The 26252-nt window shown below is 39.6% G+C and overlaps 1 protein-coding gene across 7 annotated transcripts in view; it reads left to right on the forward strand.

Moving 5' to 3' along the window:
- DYM (dymeclin) overlaps window positions 1–26252 on the forward strand; it is a 212008-nt gene that overhangs the window by 23130 nt on the left and 162626 nt on the right. For 5 of the 7 annotated variants that reach the window (XM_053931483.1, XM_053931489.1, XM_053931486.1 and 2 more), the window contains 5 exons: window positions 52–188; window positions 6557–6629; window positions 6885–6989; window positions 18261–18386; window positions 20695–20837. In XM_053931483.1, coding sequence (XP_053787458.1) covers window positions 52–188; window positions 6557–6629; window positions 6885–6989; window positions 18261–18386; window positions 20695–20837 — 584 coding nt within the window. The remainder of the gene's footprint in view (window positions 1–51; window positions 189–6556; window positions 6630–6884; window positions 6990–18260; window positions 18387–20694; window positions 20838–26252) is intronic. The other 2 variants (XM_053931487.1, XM_053931488.1) reach the window with 2 other exon arrangements.

The following is a 26252-nucleotide window of genomic DNA, read 5'->3' on the forward strand; positions in this document are numbered from 1 at the left end:
GATGCATGTTTGCTGGTGAAGCATTACTGATTCCTGTTTGTTCTTTTCTAGCCACCTCTTTATCTGGCAGGCTCACAATGCACTGTTCATTATTTGCTGTTTGCTGAAAGTATTCATCAGTCGAATGTCAGAAGAGGAGCTGCAACTTCATTTTACTTATGAAGAGAAAGCAGGACCAAGCTCATATGGTGGGTACACACAAGTGCAAGTGAAACAAACATCCCATGAGAAACTTAAATGTCCTAATGTTTGTAGATGTGGCATGTGGGGTTTACTGCTGGACTAGTGAATTGATCGTAAGGGTCTTCTCTCTCAGATGCTTTAAGTCTAAATACTTCTATGATATTATGTTTTTTTCAAACTCAGAATCCCAAACTTTGCTTCAAAACCAGAAATTAACTGCTAGAGAGTTTGATTTAGCTTAATCTGGCTTTTTCGAACAGTTGTTGGAATTTGGAGCTGTAGATAATTTTCCTACAGTTTGAAAGGAGGTAATGGTCCTCTTCAGAGGAATTGAGGTGAAGGTGGCCATGTATGAACATTGGAACATTGATATTGCAATTTAATGCATCTTTTCACATATTTTTTATAAACAAACAGCAGCCACAGATTGAAATTAATGCTATTTTTAGGGATCTAGTGAAGGAAAGCAACAGTCCTATGGTTAGAATTGACCCTTTGAGAAAGCTACTGCTAAAATGTAATTTGAGGGCAATAGGTTATACAAGAGTACAGAATTTAGGCAGAATTACTAAAATGGACTCATGTCCAGGAAATGGAGTATATATTATACGAGATGGAAGATGGCAGGAGAGATGCTCAAGGAAGAAGCTGTTGTCTTTGAATAAGAATAATACAAATGTGTTCAAAATCAGTCGCACTCTCTGCCACAAATCTTTGTGTAGCCCTGTATCATGATGCTCTCACAAATGATGGATAATGCTGCCAGGGTAGCCTTGAATTCTTTTGCTTTGGGGTAAATCGTGGAATCATTTCAGCTGGAAAAGCCCTCTATGATCATCAAGTCAACCCAGCACTGCCAAATCCAAGTCAAAGTACTGTTCAGTGTTTAATTGCATGTTGTTTGTTGCATGAAGCCCAAAAAGCCTCAGAATACTAGAGCAGTGTGAATGGATGGTGTGAGAACAACCAAGAGTGTCTGACTGTGGGTTTCCTGCAATGGGGACACGTGTTGAGAACACCGAGTCGCTGCTTGCTCATCCAACAGTGAAAACTGTTCATTAAAATCTGTTTAACTCCTTGGCGCCTGCCAGTGCTCTGGGGAAATCAGAACTGTGGTGCCAAAGGATTAAGTGCTACATGTTGAAGTGGTTTAATGTATTTAAATTGTGATGAGTGATCTCCAGGAGGGAAGTCAGCTTGCTGATGCACTGGAAAGGAGTATCTGCTTGTGTATGAGATACTCCTGCAGACTGCCTGTGGATTTATTCTTGGATTAAAAAAATGGCTCACCTCTTGCTTCAGTGTACAGCATGCCATAGGGGGATGGGTGGAAAAGCTGAGACTTTTATCAGCTGGAACCCCTGCAATCTTTATTCCTTGCACTGGGAGTTCCTCACAGTGTGGTATGGAAAGTGATTCTTGACACTGGGGTAGACCCAAGTTTATACCATGTCTAGTAGCACTTGACTGTAATTTACAGTGACATTTATTAGCAATAATTCTGTGCATATTAATGGCAAATGTACTCAGCAATTACCTCTGAGCAGATTAATCATGGGATGTTGTTGATTAGGAAAGTAATTGTGTGTGGTCTGCTGGTGAGGCAGGAAATGAGCTGCTCCTTGCCTCCTCTTTGGGTTTCCAGTTGGAGATGGTTCCTGTGAACTTCCTCAGGGTGGTGAGGTTCATAACATGCTGAGGTTACATAGCCATTGGGTTTGATTCCTAAAAATCTTATTTTAAAATACCTACAGAAGGTGGTAATAAGACATATACCTTCCTATAGCTCTTATGCTCAGCTATAGGAAGGTGAAGTATCATGAATGAATTGTAATAAACTGATGTTGTGCTAGGGCCTGTTAAAAGTAAGCAGAAGAAAATGAAGTGTTTTGTTGTTTGTATTTTTATAATTAAGTGTAGCTTTCTTGAATTTTTGATGTCTTCTTTTTGGAAAATAGAATATTCCTGTAATTATTATATATTTATTATTATAATATTATTGATCTATTATTATAATATTATTATTCCTATATTCATCTTAATTTTACATAGACTTATTAGTACTTTGATGTAAATTTTGCTGTCTTTGGTGAACACGCTTTTTAAAAATTAAATTCTTAGTCATCCATACTGTTTTTTCATTTACCAGAGCTTGGCATTGTTTATAATTCTTCAATTGTGAGCATGATAAAACAAGCCTTATAAAAGATATTATTATATGAACTGTATGATGTAAATAAAATATCCATATTAAAATAAGTTTTAATACAATGTCTGAATTTTGAAGTTTCTGTATTTCCTTACTGCCTGTCAGTAGTCATTGGAAAGAACAGTCCAACCACCCAACAACACAAACAACCTCTTTATGCTGTGGTCCATTTTCATATGCTTTGTTCAGTCTCTTAACCTTCTGAGAAAAGGTTATTGTTCTTTTCAGGAACATCTCACAACTCCTTTGGAAGTCACTCTGTGGTGGTGTTTGCTTCCCTGTGAACATCACATTTTTGTCCTTCTGGTTGGACAGTATTTTCTGCTGCCATGCTCTCTGATTTAAGTACAGCACCTGAGAGCTCAGAGCACATAACTGCAGTGCCAGCACATCAGGATGCTCACACTGCAGTCAGCACTTGCTCTGGGGTATTTGGTGTGTCAGGGAGAAGTGTATAATTATAATCTGTGTGTATGGAAAGTATCCCTATCACTGACTGCTCCAAAATGTAGGCTGTATATGACATGGTCACGATTGTTCAGAGAGCATGTTTTATAGTTGCCTTGTCTGGAAGACTTCTCCTCTCAGATTTTGCAGTTCATATGCTTTCACTTTTTCTGAATGTCCAGTTCATACTTTTTACTTCTACACTGTGCTTCAGGCTTAGAAGAAAGCTGTGCAACTGTGCTTTGTGTCATAAAATCGGATTTTTTTGAGGTTTGAGTGCATGGGTATACTTCAGCCTAACAAATAAATTTCTCTGGATTGAGTCCCTGCTAATAGTGCTGTTATTGATTTCCTTCAAAAGAAGGCCTACCATTAATAGAAATGTATTCTTTTTGAGGAGTTTCAGATGGTGCAGCCTTTGCCCCTTCATCCATAACTGGAATTTGCTTATAGTTTTGGAGAATATTGCAGAATTTTGATTGCAGGAAAATCCACAGAGAGACTAAGCCCATATAATTTAAGATTCAGTGAAAGTGTCCTGATATCAATAAATCCCAAACTGGACTCAGCATCTTCTCAGCTGAAGTTGTAGTTAGTCTCACTAACATAAACCATTCATCTTTCCAATGTCTGTATCCTGTAATTTCTGCAAAGTCTTTGACTGTATTTTGACTCAACGGTGCAAGAGAGCATGTGCTGAGTATTGCATTTTAAATCAGTCTATCAATTAATTTAACCTGTTCCCTGAGCTGAAGTAGGAAGCTTTATTCATTATCTGTACAGGAGTTTTTAAACACATGGCTACTAAGGGCTGTTTGTGACATATTAAAGCAAATAGGAGGACATAGAGAAGGGAATAAATAAAAATACATTTACTGCAAGCCTTAAATGATTTCAGGACTGTTCAACTATCATATAAAGGAAATGAGGGAAGGCAATCAATTTAAGTACTCATTATTATCAAGTAAAAGTTGTAAATTTTTGAGAGTAATTAGAGCTGAAGATCAAGCCACAAAACCTGTGGAAGCTCTAAGTCTGTTTTGCAAGGAATTATTTATTTCATTACTTGTGTCCAGGTTCTGTATGAGCAGCAGGGCAGAAAAACAAATAGCATTTAAGATGAGGCTATACCTTGTTATGCCTGAATATCTTACTGATAATGATGTTAAGCACATCCACCAGATCAGGTCTTATCAATGTAGTAGTTAGGTTCTTGAGAAGACGGAGCTCGACTGGTTTTAGAATTGGGGTCTCCTGGCATCTCTACATTCCTCTGCATAAGCCATTTAACCTGTGTAGTGTGTGCTAATCCAGTGTCTGTGATACGGGTAACTTTGAAAAAGTAAAAACAAATGAAAAAAATGGCATTACAAAAAAAATTTAACAGTGTATATAAATATGTATATATATGCATATATCTTTGTATATACACATATATATTTGCATATACACAATGCCAATATATATATATATTTATATATACAAATATATATATACATATAAACCAAATCCAAAACAAACAAACCCTACCAGAAAGTCAAAATCCATCAAATTACTTGCAAAATGAAATAATCCACGTTTGAGGACTTAAATATGCCTGATGAAAAAATGGTACTTTAGCATAACTGTATATTTTGAAACCTGTGCAATAGCAGGCACTTTCAGCAGTGGAGTTTGGAAGATACACCTATGATTCCTCTCCCTGCTCTAATTTTATCTGGACAGGTTCACCCTGTACTTACTTTCCCCAAGGCTTTACAGGTCTTTGATCCAAGTATGTGATCTATTAATGTGAATGAGGCTTGTGTGTTTTGTCTTTATCCTGCTATTGAAAGAGGCATTGTTTATGAAAACACAGAGTGTTCCGTGTTTATAGCTCTCTCTCACGTTATAGATTTGGCTTGCATCCTCCTCATTGTCTTGGCAAGATGAAAATTAAACAAGAATGCATGTGCCCCAATTGGGAAAAGGATACATTAATTATTGTAGCTGAATGACATTGATTACAGCAATTAAGCTTTTTTTTTTTTAATAACATCTTTCATTCTATGTGACTGTACTAACCCAGTGTTTTCTTCCTTTATTTTGAATATTGTCTTGAGGGAAAAGCCTTCTTTCATTCTCTGTTCAGATGAGTTGTGCATACAGTGTGGCAGAAAAAAAATTACATTTTAAAAATGCACTCACTTTACTTTTTCAACCTTTTTCTTGTCAGTTTCTTCTGTTAGGAGAAAAAATAGGCACTTGTTGGGAACTTGTAGCAGTCTTGCTTTATAAGCATTTTCTAGGTTCAGAAAGCCTTAGGAGAATGTCACATTCAAGTTACTTTGGAATATATTGTCTGTGCTCCATTATTGGCTGTGGTTTCTGTCCAAGGTTAAATACTCTGAGCAGTTCTTGGTTTTACTAACAGGAGCTGCATTGTGTTACTCATGGGGGATTCTATATAAAGGAAACCACGTTTCCGTGATAAAAAACTGCTTTCCTTTAGAATGTGCAGTTCACTAGGTGACAATTTTTAATGTGTTTTTAATAAACTGATTGTGGAAAGAAATAATTTTGCTTTATAGTGAATATTCCCCCTGGTGTACTTCTTAAAATTGAGTTCTGTATTCAAGAATGAACTTGGGTTAAGCAGAGTAACACCTCTGTAACCTGGCTATAAAGCTGTATTTATGGCAGGACTTATTTATTTGAAAATACAAAATAAACAGGCATTTGGGTAATTATTGTGCTGCAATGCAGGAGATCAGCTATGCCACTCTTAAGTCATTCAGCACTATAAAACCCTCCACTTCTTTATGATGTTGTAGGTTTCTCATCATAATTTTATTTTTGAAAGCAGAATAAATCCTGATGGGCCAAGAGATTTATCTTCTGGGTTTTTTTATATAACTTCAAGTGGTTTAATAATTTTTTTTGTCAATGAGTCTTGAAAGTCTTTTGTTACAATTGCTTTTAAAAATTATTGATATAAAATATGAACAGTTTTATTGCTTAGAATAGTTGCAAGTTTTTAAATAATTCTGAATCACTGCATGCATTTTATCACATTGTATATGACTAGAGAAAGATTTCTGTTCCCTTAAAATGCACCAACTTGTCGTTGAAATGTGTAAAACTTCCCCAGTGAATAATATGTATCCATGAAAACATTGTATCTGTATTATTCTAGATCAGCAGCTACCTGCTTAGTAGCTACATTCTTTTGACAGTCTTTTATAATGTTGCTCAGTGTATAGTAGGCAAATGAAACCGTCGCTAATTATTCTGTGCTTGGGTTTGAAAAACAGTGGGAAAATATGTGATGTGCAGGGAATTTTGAGAGGACATTTAACTGTGGAACAGTGAGAAGTCACCAGTGATTAGTTCAGCTGTTAGTAATAACACTGTTTAATACGATCTTCTGTAAGTAGTAAAGGAAGGCTGGATGTGCTAAATATTAGCACATTCCGACACGACCAACATCTCATTTAATTTGTGCAGTTGTTATTAGTTACTTTTTTATGTAAAAAAGAGATGGCATCACCATTTTCTCTGTTAATAATCTCAAGTGTTTTCTATTTCAGGAAAAAAATTCCTATCTGCTTTAACAGCTAGAACTTATAGTGTCTGTTCCTTAATTAAGATACTGATCATCTACACTTGTGTGTTTGAATCTTTGCTTTGTTTTGGTATTTGAAAATCCAGAAATCCTTTGCTGTGTTTCTTTTTTAGGAGCAGAGTGTGAAGACCTCATAGAAGAGTTGCTGTGTTGCCTCATCCAGCTCATTGTTGAAATTCCCCTCTTGTACGTAGGCTTTTTTCTTTTTTTTTTTTTTTTTTTTCTTCTTTTATAAACTGAGCATTTGAGAGAATATGAAACTTGTAGTAGTGGGTTTATAATATTTAAATAGTTGTATTTGAATGTTCCATGTGATGGAGCAGTACAGATAATGATAAGCTGCTGCCAGTGCCAGCCCTGAATATTCTGTTGGAAGAAGTACATGATGAACGTCTCACACCCAGTTCAAACCATCAACAGAAGTTATTCCGTTTGTTTCAGGTACCCCTGTCAGCACACAGACAGTAACTGGTGGAAATGGTTGTGCTCATGGTACAGGGGAAGGTACAGTGGAGGTGTCACTTCAGCTCTGGGGTATGCAGTAAGGTGAAAACTAAAGTTCTTCTGCAGTTCTTTGGGGGTTTGAATTGCAAAAATAAATCATACTGTGCTATTTAATACTGATTTCTAAAATTCCAGTGAATTGATGTCTGAAGAAGGGACAAGAGAAATTAATAAGTGGGATGTTTCTGTAGATCTCCAGATTTGTTTACATGGCTTTTTTTTCATGCATCTGTTGTATTTGAGAAATGTTTGATTCCACATCTTGTTGGGAAATGTGTCATAAAACATGCTTCAGTGTTTTATGTAGGAAAGCATGCTTTGTTATTTGGAAAAAAAAGTGCTCTTTCCCTTCCACTTTTGTGGAAGTGTTCTGATGAGTTTTGACTATTTTCCCCATGATAAACTTTACTAAAAGTAGAGTGAGCAGTGTCTTTAAATTGCATTGTAGTCTGTGTCTAAAATGTAGCGCCCCAGCTGAAGTATGGCAGCTTTGGAGGAGTTTCAGATTGTCTGTTACAGTGTAGTGTAGAGCTCCGCTATCTTGTAGCTGGGATTGTTCTTTTGGTTGGAAAACTGACAAAGATGCGATGTTTTTTGAAACACTGCTGTCATTAAATGCAGCTCTGTCAACGTTAACGCGAGGGATTTGTGTAGGTAGAGTGTAATGAATTAGTGGTGTGATTCAAAGTGTCATTCCACAGAGCTTGTCAGGACTTCCTGGAACACATACACGCTTTGTTTGGAGCGGATTAGAGGAAGTACAAAGGGCTGAGAGGACTGTGATACACGGACAAGTTCATAAATCCTGCAGGGTTTTATTTTTCTTTCTTGGAAGTACCCGTGTGTGTGTGTGTGTGTGTGTGTAGTCCGGTATCCTTTATTCTGCCTTTTCAGCAGGAGAGAATATGCCAGCATGATAGTTCCTCACCCACTTCCACAACTGAACCTCTCAGCAGCTCTGTTTCTGTGTGAATGTGGTTGCTGCAAGTGGAAGCAGCTGCTGAAAGCACTTAGATTACTATAAAATCTAATGCTAAAATAGCTTATTTAAAAAGAAAATGATAAAGCCTGTCCATAATTTGGTATTCGGCTATATCAAAAACTTATATTTCGTAAGAGAGAGATGTGGAAGATTTTTGTTTTGTGGTTGGTTGTTTTTTTGGTGAAGCAAGTTATTTTAGCTAAACTTCTCCTGAAACAGCATGTTGCTGATTGCTAATAAATACTAACACTTACAAAAATATGTATTACTGTCTTGTTTATCACTAGAATAAGTTTAACAATGTGATAATGCTTTAACTAAGAATTTTGTATGGGAACTAAGAATTTTGTTCCCATATCATCAAAAGGGAAATAGATAGGGGACAGGACATACTGGAAAACTTGTGTTCTCTAATATACAGTCCAACTGTGTTCTTCAAAAAGGTGTTATAAGGTATTACTTTATTATTAATTTTGTTCAAGAGAGTGATCTGGATAGTTTTCATAGTGAGTTTACTTGCTTACCTCCCTCTTCCTGGTCAAGTATCACTACAGATTCTTTGCCTGTTTTGTTTCAAGGGACTAGTCCATTTTTGTCTTTAGCTGGAATGAATCAAGAGAACTGCAAGCCTAGTATGTGAATTTGGGGAAGGAATAGATTGAGTGGAGTACTTGAAATATTCAAACTTGTAATGATCAAACTTGTAGGATCACCTGTGAGAGAGCAGACAGTTTTGGCAGCTTGCAGTGGCACTGTAACAGAGTGCCTATCTGTAAATATACTATCAAAGATGAATTTTTTTTTTGTGACAGACCATTAAAATCTCCATGCTGAGCTGGTCTTCGAAGCATATTTCAGAATAGCAAAGATTTTGTTAGGAGCATTCAATAGCCTTAACAGAGAATTTTGACAATTAGTGTGTCCCTTGGGTTCTGTAGATGGAGTTTGGTGAAGAAGTGGATACAGCTGGCAGCTGCTGTCTGAATATATTACTTGCCTGCACCCCAGTTAAAGCTTGTATTTTTCATCTTCACTGAAACTGTAACTTTTTTTAAAGCATGGAAAGCCATCTCCACGTTCAGAATGCAGGAACAGAGGTATCTAGGCAGCTGTTTCGCACTTCTTCCTTTTGAACGTGTTCTGAATGTCACGTCAGGTGCTTGGGATACCTGTGTGTGGTATTTTGCAGGCAGGTACATAGTTCTTCCAGGCTGGTTGGAGAGCAGCCCTGAGGAGAAGGATTTTGGTGTATCCTGGTTATATCCCAGAGGTTGTGAGAGGCTGGACATGCCCCAGCCACGTGCAGTAGGAGCCAGAAACCTCCTGTGCCAAGGGCTGAGCCCCCAGCGTGGGCAGCAGGGCAGGGGGGATTCTGCCCCTGTGCCCCTGTGCTCAGCTGAGAGCCCACCTGCAGAGCTGCCCCAGCCCTGGCTCCAACAGCACAAGGCCGTGGAGCTGCTGGAGCCAGCCCAGAGGAGGCCCCGGAGCTGCTGCCAGGGCTGGAGCCCCTCTGCTCTGGAGCCAGCCTGGCAGAGCTGGGGCTGTTCAGCTGCACAAGAGAAGGCTCCAGGGAGAGCTCAGAGCCCCTGCCAGGGCCTCAAGGGGCTCCAGGAGAGCTGCACAGGGACTGGGGACAAGGCCTGCAGGGACAGCACACAGGCAATGGCTTCCAGTGCCAGAGGGCAGGCACAGGTGGGAGATTGGGAACTGGGAATTGCTGGCTGGGAGGGTGGGCAGGCCCTGGCCCAGGGTGCCCAGAGCAGCTGTGGATGCCCCTGGATCCCCTGGCAGGGTTCAAGGCCAGGTTGAATGGGGCTTGGAGCAGCCTGGGATAGTGGAATGTGTCTCTGCCCATGGCAGGGGGAGGAACCCCAAGATGAACTTTAAGGTCTGTTCCAAGCCAAACCATTCTGGGATTCTAAATGTAAGAAGTTTGGGCTTGGCAAGGACACTGAATTCCTGAAGGCTACAGTCTTTTCCTGAGTATGGGCACATGTCACTCACCTCTGAGCTTTTTCTAGTTACCAGCCTTGGCAGAATGATCTCATTTCTGCATACAAAACAACTTACAGCATACTTAGAAGTTGCAGGTGGACTGCCTTTCTCAAAATTAATAAGGGAGGTGTGGGATGTGGAGGAAGATAAATGTCAAATTTCTGTCCCTTATTATGAAACTTTTTTTTTTTTTTTTGGTTAGGAAAGGCTGCAGAGCCTTTCTGGGAGTCAGAGCATTTCTGTGTCTGAGTTGTAAGAAAATTTAAGAAAATCTTTCTCAAAGTTGGTTTGTATGTTTGTATTGGAAAAGGCAAATGTGCTTTAAGGCAGAAATAGGTTGCAGTAGGGACTCTGCAACTCTGCAACGTTGTGGTGCTGTGTCTGAGAGTTATTAAAATATCTTGAATTACCTTTCTGGAAAACAGGCTGTGCTGCATTGTAGAAAATGCCAGGTATAAAGGTTTCAGGTTTAATTTTATAGGAAATACAGTTTTCAACAATTAGACTTATGCAGTCCCTTATAACACTTGTGTTACTGTATGTTGATATTTGATTTATGGTTCCTTTGGGTGTGCTATGGATACTCTGCTTTTTCTTTGGTTTTGCTAATGTTAGCACTCAAGAGTGTACATTAATGATTTGAACTGTGTAGTTGGCAAAAAGATACAATGTTAGTATTTAATTGTATGACTTCTATGTAGAAACTATTGCTAACATTTTGTTGCAGGATGGAGTTCCCAAAGCTTTAAATTATAAAGGCTTCTTTCAGCAGCTTGTTAAGAGCTGGTATCCATAACTGAACATCTGGTTGTTATCAGTGCATTTTCACTTCATTAAAAACTATAAATGCATGTGGAGGAAAAATGAAATACTGTGATCTAGTTACATCACTCCTAAGTAGCACCCTGTGGTGCCAGTACAACTTAGCTGATATTTCTATTACATTCCCTTATTTTCTCTAGTTATGGTTGTTTTGGGGTGCAGTCTTAATTGTTTGGAAACGTTGACAATCTTGACAAACTTTTGACTCATTGAGAGATGCTCGCTGTATTTTATGCGTGCTTAAAAGTCAAATGTAGGAGGAGGAAAGGAAATACAATTGATTATAAAGCTCTACAAAATAACTGCAGTGTAGGAAAGGTGCCGTGTATGGATGATGAGAAATGTTTAGGCTTTCTTTTTTGTCAGTTGTGAGCAGCAAAGTGATTAAGAAATGTTTTTTGTTCCAGCTCAGGAGTGCCATATTTTAATTATTTTTGTTCCTTTCAAAAGAACAGGTCAGAATAGTTCTTTATAAAAAGAGTCTATTCAAGGAATTTTTATCAGGATTGCAGTAGCTCCATTATTTAGAAAACATGTGACTTTTCCATTTTTGGCAACTTTGTCTAATCATCAAAGGCAAACTTGTATCTGTTGAAACTGAGGTTGAAGGTAGCAAAAACATCCAAACTGAGAGAGACTTGTGTTGCTTCGCTTTGAAGAGCCTTGACGTTTAAGACCATTGTGCTCTGTTTAGGAGGGAGCTGATTCATATAAAGGGAGTTTTATTTGCTGCTGCACCTTGGGGTGGTAGGAGAACCTTTATCTGTATCACATATTCTCACTCTGTTCTCGTTTAGTTTTTATTTTAGAGTTAGATCAGAATTTTTCTATGACCTATCTGTTCACTAGGTGTGCTTTAATTTGTAATAAACTTCCTCACTGTAAAGCACAATATCAGAGGTCTGTACAGTTTTTTCCTACATCATACTGTGTATCATATTCCTAATAATCTGCTTTCATATATGGTTTTCAGCCCTGTTTTCACAAAAGATAATGGGTGTTGAAAAACCTGTGGTTGCAGGTATTTGGGTCTCAACAGCAAAGACAGGGAGAGGCTGTGGAGCTGGTCTGCCTTTCACTTAGGCTGCATCACTGAAATGCAGGATGTGATTCCTGTGGTCTGCCTCTGTGTAGAACTCTCTGATGGTCTGATGTAGTTGTTTGATCACCTGGGTCATCTCTTCTTTCCTAGGGGATGGAAGCTACACCTGGGAGTCTCTGCAGCTGTCCATTTTTATAGGAATTTGGGCTGCTCTCTTGTGTTCTGTTGTTTGAAAAGTAATATCTTTTAATTAGTTTTAGTGGATATTGGTAACAAGACTTGGGGATATGAAAAGTAAATTGAGAATAATACAACTTCTCTGTGCAACATTTAGAAGTCCAGAATTTCTTGTAGTATTTTTAATCTGTAGAAGGAAGAAATAAATATCAGTGAGGTGACAATATACAGAGTCACATAGTCTCAGATGGTTTAGGAACAGTCTGTGAGAAAAGGCTTTCAAGTTCAGCTCTCATGTTAATCCCTTAGGTACTACCTTTAGAATATTTCCATATTCTTGATGCTCCAGGGGCTGGAGCCCCTCTGCTCTGGAGCCAGCCTGGCAGAGCTGGGGCTGTTCAGCTGCACAAGAGAAGGCTCCAGGGAGAGCTCAGAGCCCCTGCCAGGGCCTCAAGGGGCTCCAGGAGAGCTGCACAGGGACTGGGGACAAGGCATGCAGGGACAGCACGCAGGCAATGGCTTCCACTGCCAGAGGGCAGGCACAGGTGGGATATTGGGAACTGGGAATTGCTGGCTGGGAGGGTGGGCAGGCCCTGGCCCAGGGTGGCCAGAGCAGCTGTGGCTGCCCCTGGATCCCTGGAAGTGTCCCAGGCCAGGCTGGACAGGGTTTGGAGGTTTAGGGGAAGGTGTCCCTGTCTATGGCAGGGGGTGGAATGAGGTGATTTTTAAGGTCCCTTCCAACCCAAACCATTCTGGGATATTTTGTTTTCTCATCCTATTCTCCAGTTCATAATACCCAGCATGGGGGAGATGCAGTATGAAATATCAGAGATGCTTTCTACTTCCAGTCAGTGTTTGCTGAGTGCCCCCTTGGGACATCTCCCAAATGTTTGGAGTCAGCTGTAATGAGTGTAGAGCATTATCAGCTGCCGCAGTGCATATGTGCCATCAGTGAGTGTAAAATTAGGAATGTTTCCAAGAGGAAAGATTATGTTCTTTTTGAGTTGTTGTACTTGTATCCTGAGACTGATAGCCAGATATTGTACTTGCTTTTCAGTTTTCAAAACTGATCCTATTCTCTATGGTGACTCCTCTTTCACCTTTCTGGTGGGCCCTCAGGAAGCAGGGAAATGAAACCTGGTTCCTGTATGATTTGAGACTTTTTGTATGAATCAGCCCTTTTGGCAACTCTCCTAAATTAGAAAATGGGTTACCTTTTAACCTTTTAATACTCGGAGTAGACAGCTCTGGCTGGGTGAAAGTTCAGGAAAATATTTGAACAGGGAGGGGGCTCGGTCTAGGGGTGGGAGCTGAAATTTGGAGTTTGGTTTCTGACTGTTCAGGCTGTTTGCTCTGTAGGTGTGAAATCATTTATGAGCTCTCAGCCTCTGTGTGCTGATACAGAAATAGCTGCATTTCACTGAGTAATTAAAGTGTTTACAACAGCATGTGCCTTCAGAGTGTTAATTGGAGTTTGTAGCTGAGATTTTCCTCTATGGTGCCTCTATGCTTCACCTTGGTTCCTCTGTCACAGACATCTCTCTCACAGGCAGGGAACAAAGCTGAATGATTGGGAGCACAGAAAGCGCTTGTGAGCGGTGCTTGGCCTTGGAGAGAAGCCAGCAGCAGCAGGATGGTGACACATAGGTAGATTGTTGAAGTTCTTGGTAGGTGATGCTGATAGGAGGTCATCCACATGGTTTTGAATGGATAAAGCAGATGCCAGGATACTGGGGAGCTGTGGTTTTAACAGGACCATAGTTCTTGTTCTGTGTGGGGTGATTGCATCATTTGGGAACAGTATTTGGGCTAAGGTTGGACGGGGCTTGGAGCGACCTGGTCTAGCGGAAGGTGTTCCTGTCTGTGTCAGGGGGTGGAACTGGATGAGCTTTGAGGTCCTTTCTGATACAAACCAGTCTAGGATTTGATGATTCTAATTTACAAGTTTGCCACCAAAGTTAAATAAAATAAATCAACTAAAATGTATCTTCTTGGTGGAAGACCAGAAGAGGAGTAATAGTCTCTCCAGCCCATATCCTGGAAGAATTAGGTACTGCACCAATTTCTTCTAAAGCATTCCTACTGTATGTCTAAATGCTGCTTTATAGCAGCTGTAGAGATCCCAGAGGAGCCCAGGATCTCTACCTGACAAAGCAAATTAAAACAGAACATGGTCTGACTCAGTGGAATTTATTTCCTGGAGGTTGTGAACTCTCCATCCCTGGAAGTGTCCAAGGCCAGGTTGGACGGGGCTTGGGACACCATGGAATAGTGGAACAGGACTGGATGAGCTTCAAGGTGCCTCCCAACCCAAATAATTCTGTTATTCTAATTTTTGTCTTTTGATTTAATAAGTTGTTATCCAATTATTACTATAAATCATACAACTCCTTCATTGTTTAATTTAAAAGTTTGTATTAAAATGATCTGGCATCATTTGTTTTTGGGAGGAATGAATTGATGTATCAGTTTTTCACTGAAATGTAGACACCGAACATGTGTTAAATACACACACACATTTGTTCTGCTAGTATCAGGGAATCTTGGATTTTGGAACTCCTCATTCTATGAAAAATCCATAATTTAACATAATCTCAGATAGATATAATATGATGTGTCTTTTCTTCAGAGAGTACATGTTTATGTAGGAGGTTTGTTGCCAGAAATCAGTTTTAGCTCGGGTGTCACATGGGAGAACCCGGGCCTGCTCCATCTGGTCCAAGGATGTCACTGCATATGAGGTATGGTACCAGGAGGACAGCTGCCTGGTTTAAGAGGAGAACCCAAAAGCAGGAGAGAAACGATTCCCATGAGTTCTGGACTTCAGTCTGTCTCAGATTCTTTCGTGTGAAAGATGTGTGTTTCTCAAGATGTCTTTTGAGACAGACCTGTAGTATCTGCCAACTTGTCTACCTGATATGGGAATGTGTCTCCCTTTGGAAAGGAGAGAGAATAAGATGAAAAAATTTAGAATAATTAATGAATACCCAAAAGAGAAAATCCAAAAGAAGAGAACGAAAAGACCTCTGCATGTTTGGGTACATTGCTTTATGAAGTCCATTTACACAGAATGTGAGCTCTATCTGTAGATTTTTTATTTGTTTTGCAAGACACTTGAGAAGGAAAAAAAAAAAAGTCACAGAAGCTCAAAACAACATGCAGTTATTCTGGCTTTCTGAGAGAAGTAGCTAAATAATTTTGACATGTAATTGATACATGAGTTCATTATTTCTAGTTTCCTCCTTATCTGCAAGCAAACAGTTTTCAGGGGAAGTTGAAGATCAGCATAAATTCCATGTAAAGTCATTCTATATGACCGATAGCTTTGAATAAAAAAAAAAAAAAATCAAAACCGAGACCCCCTATTATATAGTCGCTCAATATAAATAAACAATGTGTTCTTTGAAGTTGAAAGAGGTTCCTGGTAGTTCTTGTGATCCTTTAGAAATGTCTGAGGTTCAGAAAACCATACATTTGACCCTTGGTGGAGAAAATAATTTTGCTCTGAAGCTTTATCCGTGTGCTGATAAATTAAGGGCCACTGGACCTGAGACGTTACTGCAGCTATCAGGACCCTGCTTGTGTTTATGTCAGAACAGATTTAATTTGAACAGATTCTACAGGTTTGAGTGGAGTGTTTCTACACTTAAATGTGTCATTTCTGGGTTTTGAACTTAGAGAAAATGAGAATAACTCATTAAGTGGGACTGCTTGAATTTACCTTTCTGGGGTTTTTTTTCTATCTGAGTTATATAAGGATATTGAAAGCAGATTTTTTTTTCCTTAATACAGTACAGTAACCTCTTAGTTTATTTTTTTATGCTGATTCTTATCAAAACTGAAAATTATTTTGTAATGTTTCCTCAAATTTGCTATTCCACTTGTGTGGGTTGTAATAAAAATAAATTAATGAATGATTGAAATTGAGAAAAAGTAAACTAGACCCCAAAATTTGTTTCCTCTCTGAATAGAGACCCAGTGCATGCTGTAGTGTGTCATGAAGTTATTACCCTTTTCATTCATCACCTTGGGGTAGGAGACATTGTTCTTGTATGCTCAGCCTTTGTCATAAGTTCCTGAATGTTTTCTTATAATATCAAAAAAGTATTTTCCCAAACTGTTGCTTTTATTTTGATAGAAAAATATTTCTTAATTTTTTTTTTCTGGTAGCTGAACCTTTAATAATTGATATGTATGTGTATAAGTCCTCTTTGCTTTGCTTGGGATGCGTGTGGGTGGCGGATTGCACAGCTCCGCTGGTTTGGAGAGGGAGCAGGCACTTTTCCTAGTGCAGCCTTGCTTCTGGCTCAGATGAATTTGCAGTGGAACCAGATCAGAGTGTAACCTCTGGCCTGATCTAATTATCAGCATTTACACTGGCGAACTTCCTCAGGAGTGGGCAAAAAGTCAGGTAACTTGCAGAGAGTAAAAGTAATTCAAAAGGACATCATGATTTTCAGGAAAATGTTACTTAGGCAGTATGTCCTTTCCCAGCCCGTAACTTCAAATGTTTGGGGTTCAAATACTCAAATGAAGTGAGAGAAAATAAAAAACAGTGAATATGCACAACCTTCATTTTTAAAAACATTTTTGTATGAGAGGTGGTGCAGTTCTGTGGATTGTGGTCCAGGAAATTGTGATTCCAGTTTGCTGTTGGCTTTGAGTAAATAACTGCACTCTGGAGAAGCTCTGGCCTGGAGCTACTGCAGAAAAGCTTAACTTAAGCTGTCTGTGCATTGTAATGCGTGAAATTCTTGTTCTCACACTTCACAGTAATGCATGCTGTTTACAGCATATCTGGCAACACACTTGAGAATATTAAGCTATTTGATTTTGTTAAATATTAGACTGATTTCCTCTAAATAAAATCCTGTGTATTTTAGTGAGGACCACAGCAGCTCTGATCCTGAGACTAGTGAAAATCTACTCTTTTCTGGGGTAAATTTGTTTTGCTTTGGAAAATTACACTGTAGTTTTCAAGTCATCATTGTTTGAAAGAGCACTTAGTTTTATGCTTATACCTCTTCCAACTGTTGAGAATAAAATTTTTGGAAGGTGACATTGTAACAAAGAAAAATTTAGCACCACTGATTAAACAACATTGATGCTGATTTGTTCTTTAGTGTTTTGATTTTTTAAAAATCTTAAATAGAGGTACTATTAAATATTTGTGTTTGACAATAATAAACAGATTTTGAATTTTCAGTAGGTCTCAGGTCAGAAACCCTTAATAACTGTTGCAGGGAAACCATAGCGATACTGGATTGTGAAGCATACTGTGGAAATAAAATTGTGACAGTGGGAGAAACGTTAAAAGGACTTGTGGTAACAATTACAATACTTGATAACAATATTTCTGATGGACTGCAGGATGATGCTGTTGCACCAAATGAAGTACCTCATTTTGGAGGAGGTAAAAATGGTCTTTGGTTGAAAGTAAGAATGATAGTGGTTCATGTCCAAGATAGTTCATTGTGTTTTAAAAGGTTTCCTGCAGTCTGCAATTTGTTACTGATTAAGGAGGCAAATGCCATTTTTCTCTCTCTTTTAAAAACAAATTTGTAACAAAGTCATTGTAGGCAGAGGTGGGAACAGAAAGCACAAGATACTTTTAATAGTGTGCCTGTAGTCTGTTCTGCTGCACAGCCTTTCCTAGTCAGCCTGAGCTAAATGAACTTTGCTGAACTGTCTGGTGTCTGTATTTAAGCATTGCATTCATTCTTTGTGATTATCTTGAATACCTTGTAATACCTTGAAACTTTCTACTTCCCTGTTACCTCAAAAATACCATTTAAAACTGTCCAGTGTGTGCGGTATCCTGATACCCTGAGCATTTTGTACACTTGAGCTGGCATTTGTATATTACATTCTTCTCATAGGGATCCAGTTTTCTTGACAGACGGAGCTGTGTTGGGCTAGCTGGACATTCATTCCCTCACTTAGCATGATAGTTTTGTGACAGTTTTGTTTAATAGTACAAAGGACACACTTCTGAGAGATACTTATTATTTTGAGGAAGAAGTATAGTCGGTCAATTCCAACTTGAGTGCTATGAGCAATACTGCTTTTTACATTGTTTTGTCCTTTGGCACATGAAAAAGTGCTTATTTATAAGAAAAACACCCATTTTTGGTATGAAATGGGTGAGTTTCTTGAATTTGTTGTTTGCAATTTCCCAGTTGAAACTCTCTGTGCTACACAGTGTATAACTTCAGGTGAAGCTACCAAAATCTTGGAAATCACCTTGTAAACAACCCAGTAGATTAATCTCTGTAATTTTCCCTTTATTCTGCAGAGATATTACATACAGCATTTCTTTGGAAGCCGTGACAACTCTCATTGTGTTCCTCTCCTGCCAGTTATTCCACAAAGAGATTCTGCGAGAAAGCTTCATTCACAGATACCTGATGCATGGTCGATGGTATGTCCTGCTCTGGGGTGCTGCTGATTGCTTCTTTAGGTTATTTGTGCCTGAAAACAGAAGGCAGGAAAATGTTATCGTGATAGAAAATTTGTTCTGCTCAAAAGAAAAGAGATCACAAAAGCAAACATCTGTAAAGGCTCTTGGAGGATTTGGGTGTAAATCTCACAGCCCAGACTTCAGTAAAACTAATTTGGAAGTAATTTTTATATTTTGAGGGTAGTTTCATTAGCTTAAAACAGTATTTACTTTTCAGGATGGTTTTTTGATTCAGCATTGAGTCTTGTAGCACTGCAGCCTAGAGAACTCAGGTCCCTCAGAAATACTAGAGCTTTCTTGCCATCCAGATAAGCACCAGTCCTTGGAAAGATGAAGACATGTGCTGTGCTGAGCTGAAGGAAACACTTAGCTGGGGGTAGACTTGGTTGTGTGAGTAATACCACTTGTTCTGGCAAGTTTGTGGTTGTGTTCAAGTGCTTTCACGGTGGCTTACATGCATTTTAGTCAGGTTCCCATTCATCCTCTTTCAGTTTCAAGTTCCGTGTGGGCAGATTTCTCATAAATGTATTTATTCTCTGGTTTCCTGAAGTTTCTACTAGGTGCAAGAGACAGATACTACTCTGGCATGCAGGGAAAAGAGGGAGGCCCAGCTTGGAGCACAGGGCAGACTTCAGCCTGAAACAGCAGCAGGATAGAGCCAGAGCATCAGGATGTGTGGGGTGTCCTGGTACTTCAGTCTCTGGACTGAAGGAATCAAGGGTTTGGGGGAAAATGGGGAACGTTTTGGGGAAGAGTTAGTATGTGGTCTAAGAGGTCTGATTTGGGAGTAGGAGGAGCCTGACCTCTAGGGAGAGACATGGGAATTTGGTGGCTGGGAATCGAGATCAATGTGAACAGTTGGAGGGGTACTTGTGTGACATCCCACCCCTAAGGAGAAGGAAGCACCCAGGATTTGTAGATGTTAATGATCAAAAGAAATTACAAAAGTCAGAGGAATCTACCAAGTTTTATTAGTAAATTACACACTTGGCATGGAAAACAGTATTTGTCCCATATCCCAGTGTAAGCACAGTAGGGTTTGGCTAAAGGTGGAGGGGGCTGTAAAGGAAGAAAGAGAGGGACGCAGAGAGAGAGAATTGGATCAAAGAAGGGGAGAGAGAAAGGAAGGAAAAAAGAGAGAAATCACTAGTCCTGGCTCCAGTGTTGATCCAGCTGATGGGATGTCCTGGGGCCCTGGGCTTTGTGGGGCACATTTAAGTCTTCCACTCCCTGGGGAGAAGTTTCCCAATTTTGTGCAGGTCAGTTCTCATTCACAGTGGTTCTTTCAGACCTTTCTGGAAATGGGCTGGAGCCTCTGGAGTCTTGGATGGGCTCATTCCCCACTGCAGTGCCTGATCCTTCTCAGCCCTGTCCCTGCACCTGTGCTGAGCCAGGTTGTGCTTTTCTGCAGGAGCCACAACCAGGAGGTTTGTCCCAGAAAATGCAGCCCTGCCTCCATATGGCCCCTTCTCCATCCTGGTCTTTCTCTTGTGTGTTTTTGCCAACAGTCGTTGTTTGTTATTCCTTTGGCTGGCTGCACACCATGCAGCTATTGGTGTTTGGGACATGCACATTAGCCCCCCATCCTCTGGGATTCTGCAGATGGTCAGAGAGTCCATCCTAATAGAGCTCCTTCTTTTCAGCTCTAAATCAGATGTGAATGGGAGCCAGCTGTTTGCTTTTGTGGAAATGTTACTCCATTTTGGAAATACTCTAACCTTTTGGTTAAACCCAACAAATTCTACTGCCATTTTTCAGATTCACTGATGTGAGGTTGGTTGTTTCATTGGTCTTTGCAAATTCCTAGAGTTACGGAATCCTTGAGGTATGAAAAGGTGTTTAAGATTGGTTCTGAGCTGCACACACAGATAAAAAAACTGTGTGTGTGAAGAGGTGCTGTTGTTTCCTGTTCTATGTTACTAGAGAATGGAGTAAAAACTGGAAAAATACAGCGTTTCTTTCCATTGCATAAATATGTTTTACCATTGGTGTATTGAGGTGAGTACAATGATTCTACAAATTAAATGGTTTATTTAAAAGTAGTGTTTAAAAAACAAAAACCAAAAGGCACTTTTCCTACTGTGGAAGATGCTCCTTCAGACCGCTGCTGGAGTCCGGACAGCTTTGCATGGGCAAGACCTTGGTGTTCTTTCCCTTTCCAGTCTGGTCATCACTGAGAGAGTTACTGACCATCTTTAATGCCAAACACTAGCTAATTTTTGTGAGTTGTGAGTCAACTAAAGTTTTTTGTATTTCTTTTTCTTTCCAGTCTCCCATACACGAGCAGACTTGTGAAAACTTTGCTGTATAATTTCATTAGACAAGAGAGAAGCCCTCCTCCAGGGACCCACGTCTTTCAGCAGCAAACAGATGGAGGAGGACTGCTCTATGGAATTGCATCTGGGGTGGCAAGTGAGTCTGATTTTCTATAAATTGTACTTCAGACCATATGAAGTATTGCCTTCTGTGTGCCCTCCCCTGCAGACACACCTGTAGCCCATTTCTTTTTCAGCAAGTGATACCAGTGTAGAAAAGCTGTCCACAGGCCTGCATGGCCCATCTTGAAATGTGCTAGAATCTGAAGCAATTATACCTTCAGGACAGCAGATGGTAAAAGTATCACCTAGCCCCTGTTTCTTTTTTTTTTTTACTGACACATTAAAAAACCTTCAACCAACCAAGTAGTGCCCTATTTGATGAATCACATACTTCAAGTTACTTAAAATGTTGCAAGAAATAGTTTTATGTGCACATTTTATTCTTTACAATTACTCTGTGCATGTGGTGACCTGCTCTGTGGCTCTGCTTGAGCAAAAGGTTGGGCTAGGTGGTCCCAAGGGGTCCCTCCTAGGAGGGTTCTTTGATGTAGGGGAGCAACCTAGATAGGAATTTTTGTAACATATTGTGCCTTTCCCAGTAAGTTGACTAATGTTTTTTCCTGATAAGTATGACTAGATTCTGACCTTCCCAGACTGTTTGCTGTAGAGAAATACTGCCTGAAGAATAGCAAAGAATTGATGCCATTTGTTGTTCAGAAAAAGGTTTCTCATTTTTGTTATACTATACACTCTGTTTTGGTTGGTGGCTGCTCCCTTCCCCACACCAGATGTGTTTTACTGGTATATAAAAATCTGTCCTAGAGGTTTTTTATTTTCCATTGAATGAGAATAAAACATAATACAGTGCTAACAGCAAAGGTAGATATTATTTTCTTACTCCCCGATAAACTAGAGAACACTTTGCAAGTCAGTTACTGTTAAAACCGATACTATTTATTTAGCTCTTTTGTGAAATCAATTCACTGGCAGCCTCCTGAGGGAATATTAAAGTTCAGGCCGCAAGGGGTCTGCCAGAATTTGCAGTCGGAGGCAGTGCCCGCGTCCCTCCTCACGGCGGCAGTAAAAGCGCACGGCTGCTGCACACAGCTCCTTCTGCGCTCCGGGCTACACCCTCCAGGGCCGTGCCTGGCTTCTGTCCCTAACCTAAACCCAGCAAAAAGTAGTGGCTTGCTTTGCAATTCGCTTACACGCGCGCCAGATTAATTAAATTGTTCCTTGCAGTGTTTTATTCGAGAGTCCCATCAGGTATATTCTTTTCCTACGTTTCAATTGCAAGGAGAAATTGCTCTTAACATGTTTTTCTGAAGCAGTTTTCAGTATCTGCTTTGTAGTTTTTCAGTTTTTACTGCATATTTTGGTACATATTACTACCTGAGTAATTGCTGTTACTTGTATTATTATTAGTTCTGATCTCTCTAGTGTCTTTTTGTCTCAGTGCTGCCACAGGCAAAACACTTCTTCCCCTCTTCTGGTCACTTGACTGATTTGTAAATCCATCCATATTGCCACCACTCGAGCCTCCATCTGTAACACTTCTTGCATGATATCCCCCATGACTTTTTACTCGTTGTATATTAAGTTTCCATTTCTTAATGCAAACTCTTAAGATTTCAGCCTACATCTGTTCTTGTCTCTTCCTACACTCCCACCTCCTTCACTCCTCTTGAACCATTCCCTTAGCAACTACCTTGGCATACGCCTACGCTTGTTTTCTTGCTTCTTTCATGAGTACCTGAAGTGCCATCTCTTAGCCCGGCAAATTAAGTGTCTTCATTTAAAGCTTTAAGAATAGGAACCTTTTTAAAGAGCTTTCTAATTTCCTGCCTGGGAAAAGGGAAAAAAAGGAGTACCACATCCTGTTAAAAAACAGAAATGTTTTCCTATCCATGCCCAGACAGTTGCTTGAGATTTTTTTAAGAATTATTTGCCTATATATGATGTTTGACTATAAGTGAAACATGGGCACAGTAGGATTGTAGAGTAAATGGCATATTTGCCTGTCTTATCTCTGAATTAACTCTTACCAAATCAATACTTTGGTTCATGTAGCCTCAGGTACATGGGTAGGGTGCAGCACAAATGAAGATGCAGCAGCACGAGGTGAAGTCTGTTAGGGAACAAAGAGAATTTCGAGCAATGAACAGCTGTGGGAGACTTTGATGTGATTTCTGTATTTTACTTTTGTGTGTTTTGTAATCTTTACATGATAGAGATTGAAAGAAGAATGGAAGAATTGAAAACTCATTTCTGTGTTGCTCAGTGCCTTTTAAATACCACATAATGCTTAAAGTAAGGTTACTGAAATAGTCTAAATATAATCTACTTAGGATGAAAGGAGATAGGAGCCTGGTTTAAAAAAAAAAGTGTTTTTAATATGACATTTTGAGGTCTAAAATAATTATTGTACTGGTTAATTATTTTACTTGGTACCACAGTCATGTAAGTTATAATGTATAATGTTATTCCTATTTTGTAGTCACTTGCACTGCAGCAGGATATCAACAAACTCTTACAAGCATCGTATTTTAGATCCACCCTCCTTTTCCTTCCTTGTGATTCAGCAGGAGTGATAATTATACATGATATGAGCAGAATTTTACCCTTTCCCACAGTTAACCTTCTCCTGCTTCTCATCCTTTGTAGCCTGTTTTTCTTCCTCTCAGGAGCTTCCTTAACTCTGAAACCACACAGCCAACATCCTCACACCAATTACTTCTGGGTTTGGCCTCTAACTGGATCCAGGTTACCTCTGTGCAAGGACCTTTTTCTATCCTGGATATAAAATACCTGGATTGGATTGTCCTGCCAATTCTTTTATGCTCCAATAATTAAAGAAACAATGGTGGTTTTGGAAGGAGGGAAAAAATAATGGTATTTATTTTTGTGACTTCATAAAGGAGATTTTTCTCTACTGAGTCAACTTCTCTTTGTCTTTGTGGTCTTTCAGTAGGTGTGCAAAGTAATTGTAAAGTGCTGCTAGATCTGGGGCAGTGTTGTGAAGCATAAATGACATTAATATGCATGGCAGTAGAATTTAGATATTAGAAACTCATTTATTGGAAACCAGAAATTAATTATTCTTGGTTCACAAAGCACATTGAACCAACTTACCCTCAAACCCAAGTTTTTTTGTTGGCTCTAAGTTCCTTCTTCTTTTTTGTTGAGATTTCTTAACATTTGCCAATTCATAATCTACAGTCAACTAAGTTGAGACAACTTGTTGTGGACAAGCAATTTTTTTTTAATTAGTCATTTTATTGCTTGCAAAATAAAATCCTTGTTAGAGTGAGGAACTGCCAAGCAGATGATGTGCTAAGACAGGGAAATGATAGTGCTACTCAAGACTATTGAAAAAGAAGTCAATTTATATAGTTTCCTTTGAAATAGTTGATCCAGTTTATACTTTTCTATTAAAAACCACTCCAGACACTAATGCACGTGGCAGAAGTAAGGAGTTACTGCAGCAGTGGAATCTAATTCACTTGGTTTGTGCTGTTAGGGTGTTTTTAGATATGAGGGGTACAATGCTGTATCTGTAAGGAACTAAAGTGGAGTCAGTAACTGGATTCAGCTTCATTAATCACCCAAGTCATCATCATAATTAATCTGCCACACAAACATACTGTTGTAGCATTTCCATTGTGTCATGGTCAGTGATGGCTTTTTTTCTCCTGTTTGTATTCTTTGGTTGGAACTAGAGAAATATTCCTGGCCATTAATGATGTTATCTCAGGCAAGTATATCCTTTGCTCTGCATTATACTGTTCAGCATTAGGATACCTGAAGGTATCAGACCTCTGTTGTACATCTGTGATTTATATACACTATATCTTATTCTGGGTTTTTTTTTTTTGGGGGGGGGGCTAATTTCTGGATAATATAAACATTTAAATGATATTTTTTAACTTTACAAGGAAACAGTTTATTAATATTTAGGGTTTTATGTTAGTATCTTTTTCCTCTTCAATTTTGTGTAGCCGGATTTGTAATATCTACATAAAAATATATCAAAGTAGAGAGACACAAAAAGATACTAACAATGTGTCTGTTATTTCTTATGATTTCACCAACCTTTATGTCTGCTAACAAATGCTTCACTCTGCTTGCTTCTACCTTCCAGATCCTTTTTGTGATGTGTTACAGATCCGGTGTCTAACTCTGGTGCTTAGTCAATGCTTAAATGCCTGTTCATGCCTACCACAATAGAAATGTACATTTGAGCTTTCTTTTCCAGTTCTGTCTGTTCGTGTTCCTGCTTGCTTACAATCTGTAAGTGTCATCCTCTTGAAGCTGTAACTATGATATTTTCCCCTGTCTGAATGGGAAGATTGAGGAAGTTCCCAGATCTTTAATCTTTCACTTAGTTCCAGTGACAATGTGCCTGACAGAGCAAAGTGTGTGGCTGCAGTTCAAGCACAGGTACTTTGAGAATAAATAGTTGAGTGTTCTGGTTGTGTAGCTGTGGCAGGGGCAGTCTGCAAGAGCTGCACAGCAAACTGGTGCCAGAGTGGTTTCATCCTGCCCAAAATCTGTGCTTGGATGCTACAAGGACCACAGAAGCTGGTTTGAAATTGGGTTGCTGCTGCCTGAGCAGTGTCTCAGTGTCACCTTTGAGAGTTTTCAAGTTTTTATGACAAAAACACACCTTCTGCCTTAAGCAGGTTGGTACAGAAATACATTTGATAGGTATCCCTGCAGACCAGAGATGTACTTGCTGTCAAGCTCTTAGACACTTCCTTTGACAAACACTGTGTCATGTATGTTCTGTTTCTTGAAATGTAATTTATCTTTGTGCATTTGAATGATGTGAAAGTATAGAATGATTATACAGTAGTACCACTTCTGGTGGCATTTGGCCCCAGCTCCACCAAGCTCTTGGGACTTTGAATGACAAAGATCTGAAATCAGAGCAATTGTAGTATAGTTAAGAAATAATGCTCCAAGGGCTGGAGCCCCTCTGCAGCTGGGGGTGTTCCCCTCAAGAAGAGAAGGCTTCAGGGAGAGCTCAGAGCCCCTGCCAGGGCCTCAAGGGGCTCCAGGAGAGCTGCACAGGGACTGGGGACAAGGCATGCAGGGACAGCACACAGGCAATGGCTTCCCCTGCCAGAGGGCAGGCACAGGTGGGATATTGAGAAGAAACTCTTGGCACAGATTTCCTGGAGGAGCTGTGGCTGTCCTTGGATCCCTGGCAGTGCCCAAGGCCAGGTTGGACAAGGCTTGGAGCAGGCTGGGATAGTGGAAGGTGTCCCTGCCCATGGCAGGGGATTGGAATGAGAGGATTTTTAAGGTTCCATTTCAACTCAAACCATCCTGAGATTCCATGAAATTCTTGATCAGTCTTGTTAGCTTCACCAACATTATTTTGATAGTAAACCACCATTAGTCAGAACTAGCTGTACAGATAGCATAGGCTTTGCTCTGTGAGCTCTGCTCTTTGCACATGCTCTGATGGTAGTGACAGCAAAGCATTCTTTCCCAGAAGAGCAAT

The sequence above is a fragment of the Vidua chalybeata genome, chromosome Z, assembly GCF_026979565.1.
Source record: "Vidua chalybeata isolate OUT-0048 chromosome Z, bVidCha1 merged haplotype, whole genome shotgun sequence".
Classification (NCBI taxonomy): domain Eukaryota; kingdom Metazoa; phylum Chordata; class Aves; order Passeriformes; family Viduidae; genus Vidua; species Vidua chalybeata.